The 9,195-nt window shown below is 41.2% G+C and overlaps 1 protein-coding gene across 1 annotated transcript in view; it reads left to right on the top strand.

The window, feature by feature from the left end:
• The first annotated feature begins 2,032 nt into the window (after window positions 1-2,032).
• The window catches only part of pdlim4 (PDZ and LIM domain 4), a 44,502-nt gene continuing 37,339 nt past the window's right edge, over window positions 2,033-9,195 (top strand). The window contains exon 1 of the mRNA XM_041051901.1: window positions 2,033-2,272. Within this exon, the coding sequence (XP_040907835.1) occupies window positions 2,171-2,272 (102 nt within the window). The 5' untranslated portion in view covers window positions 2,033-2,170. The remainder of the gene's footprint in view (window positions 2,273-9,195) is intronic.

The raw sequence follows: 9,195 nt of genomic DNA, 5'->3' as shown, positions 1-9,195 counted from the left end.
TCTGTAGTTTGACTCAGATTTATTAGCAGAAGGCTTTGAAGAAGATACATATCCGAAATGTCAGCCTGTTCATCTGCTCAGTAAATCTTCCGTGCAGACTACAACCCTCTCATCCCGCTTGTTCCCTGGTTAGTCATCCTTTGATGTACTCTTGGTCTAACAAGTAAAGGAGCAGTCTGTAAATATTTCTTGGTGACACTTGCTGAAATATGATTATTGGCTTTGTTTACATGTCTATACAAACTACTATATGAACATGTTTTTAACTCTTAAACATTTTCCTGAACGTTTGATGAGAAATTCTGATCGGGGGATTATGGTACAGGAAAGTACTTATTTTCCAGCAGTATGTCTAACAATTGAAAATTAATAGGTTCAGCATATGATTGATTATTTGTTAGATATTTTGAGTTTGTCTGAGTCCAAAGTCCTGAGAAGAGATTTGTGAGTTTGTGTACTGTGATTTCACCTCAGTAACTTTGGAGGGACATCATCTGACTCACATTCTCTCTCCTGTTTGTTTTGTTAAAGCAATCTCACATCCTGGATCATTACTGTGTACATCAATTTTCAGCTGTTGCATCACAGCAGTCCATTGTGCAAAGTTTATACAAGACAACTGCGTCGCTCATGATGCAAGGATGGCAAAACCTGATGTTTAGAACCAGTCTCTTTGACATCAGTGCCACTTTTTCAGACGCGGAAGTCTGGGATGGGTAAGCGTCTGACTCAAACTGAGTCAGATCTTCAGACAGAGCCCCTCATGCCTGTAGTTGTCTGAAAGACAGATGCCCAGGAATGTCTATGAGATCATCCCCTCTGCAGTTGAAAAATTCTACTCTAGCTCAGCGACTCACTCTGTAATTGGCTGGGGAAATTAAAGAATGAAGAAGTGGGGCAGAGAGGATACTGGGATATCCACTGACAAATGGGAGAGGTTTTTTTCTGCCAGTGAGGCATCCAAAATTCAGCACAACATCTTCATTGTTGAAGATGAACTTCAGGCCTTATGGTTTTTTGGTTAAGACCCTGATCAGTGAGTTATTGACGGGCCTTAGTTTTAAGTGGATGCCCAGATTATCCCCCAGGGACCTAAAGGCCAGCATAGTTTGTGAGCCCCCGTCTATGTTTTCATTTCTTTTTAGTCACGCTGCCAGTGGCTCTGTGGATGGCAACAATGGTCTTTTGGGGTCTTTTTTTTGTGAAATGTCTCAGCAACTGTTGGCTGGATGGCCATGAAATTTAGTAGGCTACAAACACTCATGTCTCCCACAGAATGAACTGCAATAGCTTTGGTGATCCCCTGACTTTTCCTCCAGCACCTTCATCAGGTTAAATTTTTTATTTGTCCAGTACTCTGGTTTACGACCAAATATCTGCAAAACTAATGGCTTTCCCATCGGTCTCAGCGGTTGTTTGTCTTTAGTGCTAGTTAGCAACAGGAAAATATGTCAATTTTTAACATATAGGTCTTTTAACATGCAGTCTGATTGAAAACAATTAAATCTATGTTTTCTGATGCTGCTGAAGATTACAGCAAATCTGTTATTATCATTATTATCATTTAGAAGATAAACTCTTTAGCTGTTTAAATGCCTTATCCAATTAAAGAAAATCTAAGTTACAAAACAGGCTCTTAACAGTTGGTTGGTTAATTACCCAAATTACCCATGAAAGTCGGTGATGGATCAAAACTTACCCCTGTGTTCATTGCTGGGAGAGCAACAGGTTGAAAGTTGGAAGAAAATGAATGAATGAATGAATGAAGAGAGAAGGAGAATAAATAGAAAACACACACAGCACCCATCTATTCAAATGATGATGGAATATGCAGTGTGCTGAGTCCAGTTGCATTTATACTTGTAGTGCTGAACAAAAAAGAGCTGATCATCGTGACTGCGGCAGCTCCGTCCCCTCCCACTCCCGCACAGACCGGGTGAAGGGGGGCAGGACAGCCCGTCATCCCACGTCACAGGCGGCTTCGTTACTTAAACTTGAATCAAGCGGGGAGGAAAGTTTTCACAGTCGGGACAGCGTTGCCTAGCAGCTAGGCAGAGGACTCAGGCTAGATCACGTTGTCTTTGTTTTTTACTCAGTATATTCAAGGAACCGTCGGACATTTCCCTCCTCAGCCTGCCTGTCATCTGTCTGTTTCCCTCTCGCAGTCTCTATGCCAAACATGCCCCAGACCGTGACATTAAAAGGACCCTCTCCTTGGGGTTTTCGACTGGTGGGAGGACGGGATTTCAGCACACCCTTAACCATCTCCAGGGTAGGTAGTAACCTCGCTGTCTGTTTGTCTCGATGTGCTTCCATTCATTGAGCCGTGCGCAAAAGGACGCGTCGCCTGAGGGACTCATCAGCACCGCAACTTGTCAATAAAGTTTAGATTTCCTTAATTCTGCGTACGAAAATTTGAATGATCCCCCTGATTACAACCATTTCAGTGACAGACCGCTTACACTAGGTGATTCGGAAAGCTGGAGATGAGTCAACCTGTCCAATGAATTAGTCTTAAATGAGAGGTCGCCAAGGTCCGTTAGCCCGAACAGCAGTAATTTTAAGTGTATGAACAGGAGCTTTACTCTAAAAGCTGACAGATGGTGGCGTCTAATTCCTGGCAGCTGAAGCTGCCAGTGCAATTTAGTGAGTCACTGTAATGTAAAGTTTTCTGAATATCATCAGCGTCAATAGAATAGAATGGGGGGAAAAAAAAAACAAATTATATTTATAAAAGATATTTTGAGAGCATATTTAAGAGTTTTTCATCATTTGAATAAAAAAAAAAAATCAAACTGGAGTTTATTCTTAATTTTGAAGTAGAATTTGAGTAATTGAAATTGATGCTTAGGGTATAAATAATATAATTTAAAGTAATTTTTTCCAGATTTTGACCACCTGTCAGTAAGTGGCTCCAGATTGCAGCGAAGCAGACTGTAGGGCTTCTTAAACTGCTGCTAAATCTGGAAATTGCATTATTATTACTGTCACTATATTGTTGCATGTGTTCTTTAATCATTGTTAACGCTGTTGAGAATATTTGTTGTTGAAGTAGTGGTAGTGCTATTCTCAAACCTTCATGAACTTTCCTGACCCTCAGAATATGGGTCAAGAGTCAGTGTGCTGGCAGTGGATCTGGCAGTAGCCTATAGTTTATCCCAGCCAGGGTAAACACAGCCCGGTCCTGCTGCAGGGCTTGCAGAAGGGGGACGGGAGGGTGGGAGTGCTGACATTTGTTTTTCATCAGAGCTCATTGGTGCCGCTGAGGGATTCCAGGTGTTGTGCTCAGCTGTATCACTAGCCCCAAACCGACCCTTTAACTACAGGGCCTAGCACTTCGAACTAGAGGTGTAATTTTTAGATTTACGGCGGACGATTAACGACTCTTAGAGAAGCAGACGGACCTCTGAAGGTCACCTGAAGTGTTCTCTGTTTTGAAACCTGCCTGCTATATCCTTATAAAAGAGTTGTGATGCAATGGGTAGACTTTGACTCACTGTGTGTGCAAAGCCTTGACAGTTGTATATCTGCAGGCTTGTAGACACACTTTCGAACTTTGTGCCTTCGCTTCTCCAAATCGCAGTGAAAGGTACCTGACATCAGTGGTATCAATACGTCAGTACACACCACAGTCCTTGTACCTAAATGTCTTATTGTGCTAGGGGTTCAAATATTATTGGACAGATCACACACTGTATGCTTGATCCTCATGTATCAGTTAGTATCTATGTGTGTGGATGAAAGTTTCCAGCAGAGACTTTGCCCAACACCAGAATTAATTTGGAAGAAAACAGGAAAATCTACACTTTGGCCTCAGCTCTTGTGCGTTTAATGCTTACTTCAAAGTCCAGATGTTGCCTTGTGCAGTTTCAGGCCACCTCAGGGTTTGTGATGCTTACCTTCCTAACTTCTGTAGTAATTTGTGCAACAGGCAAGTTGTGGTTTCAATATAACCAGTCTCACAATTTAGAATAGAATAGAATCATCTTCACTGTCATTGTACACGTAGACTGCACAACGGAATTGGAGCATTCCACACGGTGCACTTGAGAAAAAAATATAAAAATAGTCAAATAATCAACTAAAGAATAATAAATAAAGAATATGGTGCTAAGTTTAAAAAAGAGTTCACACTTCCCACCAGTTTAATCTGTGCATATTTGCATGGCTGCCAATATGAAAACCATGGCATGCACAGGGAAGTCTTTTGCATTGTGAACATTGCGTAATTCAGTGATGGCATAAGTGAAATTAATTACAGGTTTCGCTTTGCTGACAGTTACATAGCAAAGGTGGCAATAAAAACCAGCGCTCACATGGAAAAGCTATTTGCAAGAATAAATAAGGGAGTTTTGACTAATTCCAAAATCTTGGCTTGAAAATTAGAGAAGGAAGCAGCTGTTGAGATGCAAGCATATTTAGCAAAATATGTAATGTCAGAGGCATAAATACACACAGTCTTTTGGCAGCAGTCCCAGCATTACACTACCTCTTGAAGACTTTTTTTTTTTTTTGTTTTTGCTTTCTACCAGCCGTTACAGAGCAGTTCAGTGTCCAATTGACGTCACATGCTCTGAAACATCAGCTGACAACACAAAATGTGTTTTTATTGGTAATTGTTTTATCCTGGTGTCTTATATTCTGATCAACAATTGCAAGCGATGAGAAAGGAATCCTCTGGCCTCACCTCGTGGGAGCTGGTCGCATTCTGAGTTTGAAGCACGATGTGATTCATCGCTGCTGATGTACTGGAGTATCTCCTAAACTCACTAATTCATCATATGCTTGTTGGATTCTTGCTGTGTAGTGCATGCCCAAGACGGCAATTACGGTGTGTTGAATGGTGACACAGAAAGAGATGCATGGAGGGGGATGAAGATTGTATTTGTGAGAGTGATCCAGAGCAGGATACTTTATGTCTTACAGGATCCAAAATGCCTCTTTGGGGGGCATTTTTGTATCATGTGAGGTTCGTACAAGCCAGAGCATTCTGAAGGGTGTAACACAGCAGTCTGCGGTGTTCACTCTCTAAAAACCTGGTCAATACAAGAAAAGAGAAGCCTTAAGATCTAAGACCTAAAAGCTTTGTTGCGTTTGAGTTTTACAGAATTTTACGCAATCCCTCCAATCATACCTCTAACCTTTTATGACTGACAGATCTCCTCCCTTCTTCCTCCTTGTCTTTCTGCATGTGTAAAAGTGAATGCCATGAAACACCTGCACTTGGAGACAGTGAAAGTTGTAAATACCAGAAAACAAGCTCTGATGGCAGCAGCTGGTTCTTTGCTTAAGGTGATAATGTCCCAGGATTCCCAGGATAAGCTCATTAGTCCCCTGCCAGTCCATTAGGACTCCAGCCAGTTAATGGTGTGTCTCCTTGACTCTGGAAACATTTGCCCTGTGTGTGTGTGTGTGTGTGTGTGTGTGTGTGTGTGTGTGTGTGTGTGTGTGTGTGTGTGTGTGTGTGAGAGAGAGAATGAGTGGCAGATACAGAAATGTATAAAATCACTTGTGTAACTGCAGAAGCATTTAGAGGGGATACGTTGAATATGGCAGCAGAGGTATAAGCCCTTTTGTAAACCAGTGTCTATGCAGAAGGTGACGCAGGACGCTCGTCAGTCCTGCCAACTGGCAAACAGTCGTGCACTGAACAGGAATTTACAGATAAGTGTGTGTCAAAGAGTGTGTCAGAGCAGATTTCAGACAATTCAAAATGCATTTAGAGGTTTTGTTTTGCACAGGTTCTTGAAACTGTATTTGTAGTTTGTGGATTGTTTTTTGCTTATTTGAATAAACCGTGTCCATCCCAGTTTCCCAAATTCCAACATGGTGTCTTCGGAATGATTGTGTTGTCCAAACAGTCCAAACATGAAAGATGTGACTACTGTTTAAAGACAACCTTCAAATATTGTGAACCTATCTTTTAAGGTAGAAATGAGACAGAGAGAAAGAGAAAGTCAGAGTCATGTCGTATCTGCACATTCCTTGTCGTCAGGCATACTCTACCTGTAAGCTCCCACTTATCAGCATTTCCTTCTGGTTATGGAATTTCTGGAATTTAATAGAGTTAAGAGAAAGGGCTTGTGTATTAGCAGTTACACATTAGATGAAGTCAGCGTCCTTGGTACCCTTTAATCTCTCGGTGTACATCTGTCTAGCTCTCTGCTGCATACCAGAGACAGAGCATGTGACCGAAAGCCACACTGGTTGTTTCTCTGACACCGCTGGTTGTTATAGTCAGCTTTAGGCTGCTCTCTGGCAGCTCTTTTCTCCAGGCTAGAATTATGGATGCTACGAGCTGCATCTCCACCACAAACTGAACAAAAGATAACAGATGGTACTCTCGAAGAATTTCCTGTTGTCAGCGAAGCTGTGCAGTTCCTGAAACAGTTAGGCAGGGGGGAACAAAGCGAGTCCTTGGGTTGTCGCTGAGCATTTCCTGCTTTAATAAGAGGCCATAATGAAAACTTCTTGCTGCTTGTATATTTATTACATTTAATAAAGCAGGCTGCAGTTCAGCTCTAGATCTTCTCTCAGGTCATGAAGTAAGGTTTGAGTTATGTGCAATTACTCCTGACTTCTCATCTTTTCCTTATCTTAGTCAACTTGTATCACCACAAGCGTGTTTTTGTTTCGATGCGTTTGCCGCAAAGATTGGCAAGTACCTAAAACACGATTCTCATCATGCCACTATGATCATGCGCAACATTTTGGAGCATCACATGGTGAGAGAAAAGTATGGGAAACCCTTCAGGGAAAGCTGATCCTAAGAGCAAAACCCAGTCAGAATGATTAATAATCTCATTATGAATCAGATTTACAAGTGTTTCTACACTCTTGTTGATGAGTAATATTGGTGAGTAATGCCATGGTGATTGTACATTTTACACAAATGCATTACAGACTGCCATTAAGTTTAAGCGACTCTCCCTGTTCCTTGTATTCTCATTAAAGCCTAACCTCACATGTTTAATCATAAGCAACAGTGTTGCTTATTGGTCTTGGCAGATTCAGTCTCTTTGTTTGAGTGTGATAATCACACACCAGTCAGAACCTCACACCCCCAGGCTATGTAATGTCTCTCCAAAGCGTCACCAAGGTCATAACCATGGTTCCTATCACAGGGCCAACAAGCAAACAAAGGCGTCTGACATATTGCCAGGAATTATTCCCTGTGTCGTGGAGACGTGCGACTCAGCGCCCCCACCCAGCAGAAAGTGTCTCTGTGGAATTCAAACATGAGGAAAAACATTTAAAATGACAGGTTCTTCTGTCATAAAGCTTAGAAATAACCAACCCCAAACTGCTGATTTGGTGATTTACAGGTCAGGAGGCATTTAGATGTTTCTTTAGATGTATCCGTCACACATAGCTGTTGTTTAGGTAGTATTTAAATGGCTATATTTCAATGTGAGTCTGTTCCAAACTATACATTATAATATAGTCAGGGAAAAGTTGGGGAAAACAACAGTATTATAACCTAACCCTCTAAAACCTTTAATTTTCAGTCAAATTTAGACCAGTTTTAACCTAAACATCTAGATATCAGACATGCAAACTTGCTCTCTGACCTCTACTATAAATCATACAGTATACAGTGCTTACAGAAGGCTGTATGTTTGTCGGTCCATATCCTGAAGAGAGAGACAGAAAGTGATTCCACTGAATTAAGTCAGTGCTGACTAATTCTACAACTACAGGAATTTCTATTGATCTAATATTAAAGTTTGTGCGCAAATCTAAATTTTCCTTAACATGCAGAACAGAAGCTGCTCCTAAAACGAGAGAACCAAGAAGATCACTTTAAATGTCATGGTTCTCTCACTGTAGATAAAACACAGAGACAGTACACACAGACATAAACAATGATGACATGACAGAAAACTTTGCCCTGAGACTGATGTCGGCCTCAACGGACCATCCACATCAAGTGCAGATGCAGCTTTATTACACACAGTACACGTGTACAGTCCACCTGCGTTCTCTGCCTCTGTCTGTGTCACACTCAAACACACAGAGAGACATTCCCACAGTGAAACCACACTCCAGCACACACTCATCAGGCCTCAGCGTGCCACACGATGACTCTATGTGACATGGCGCTGTCATTTGCTAACCGCTCCATCTGTTAGCAATGAACGGTGTCACTGTTTGTGATGTGACTGTTTAGATTGCCCAACAACCGGTGACGTTGCTCTCTGCACCGTCAGTGTTGCCTCAGATCTATGATGGCTGCTTGTGCAATCGACATAATGCCACATACTTTTTTTAACATACTTTTTATATTGTTAGAGCGATTGCCAGTCTTAACAGTCTCTCAAGCAGATTCTTCCAAGCACATCATGTGGTGTAATTCATCTGTCAGCAGCAAAAGCAGTTGATGTTAAATAAATGAAAGAAAATCAGATTATCTGAGCAGTTATAGTTATAAGATATCAACTATGAATGCAATTTATACAATTTGAAGGTCCCTTCAGAATTTCACAGGCTTTTTATGAGATTATCGCCTAAAATCCTGGAACAGAAAGTAGGTTTACTGGGTGAAAATGGGATCAAATTCATACCATATGACACTAAGTTACTACTTTTAGCAAAGCTGGATAATTTTATTCAATTTATTGTCTTTTCTGCCCCTAGAAACCACTTGTGATCGTTCACAATAACTCTAATTCCATCCACTGCCTAATCCAAGATAACACTTTATTATCTGCGTTCACATGCCCTGTTAGTTTTCAGAAAAGTGCCACATCTCATTTTTGAGTAAATTTTGTCTTTTTCCTGCCAACAAATGGAGCAAGTGGAAGCTGATCTCTTAGCTTTTGTTACTACCAGTGGTTTCATGTGAGTGAGAAGACAAAAATAGTTAGGTTTAGGCTTCAAAGCTCCTTGTCTGGGAGAGTGGAGTAATTAGAAAATTACATTCATCTTGAAAGCTCCATAGTTTGAAATCATTATTACATCACTACATCCGCAGTGTAAATATAGCAAATTATGATGATATACGTCTGAACCATATAACATGCACCCTCCTTACGTTTCGGGAATGTTTGTCCTCTGGTGACGACCTCAGTCATGCCATTGTGGCACTTGGCATACCGCTGTGTGTGTGTTTGTGTGTACGTGATTCATGCGCTACTATTCATGGCCTGACCCTGAAGTCTTATTACTCACTTAGTGTGCGCTGGGGGGTTCAGT

This window comes from Toxotes jaculatrix, chromosome 12 (assembly GCF_017976425.1).
Source record: "Toxotes jaculatrix isolate fToxJac2 chromosome 12, fToxJac2.pri, whole genome shotgun sequence".
NCBI classification, from domain to species: Eukaryota; Metazoa; Chordata; class Actinopteri; family Toxotidae; genus Toxotes; species Toxotes jaculatrix.
Note: the sequence above shows the minus strand (reverse complement) of the source record. Positions and strands in the feature narration are given on the sequence as shown.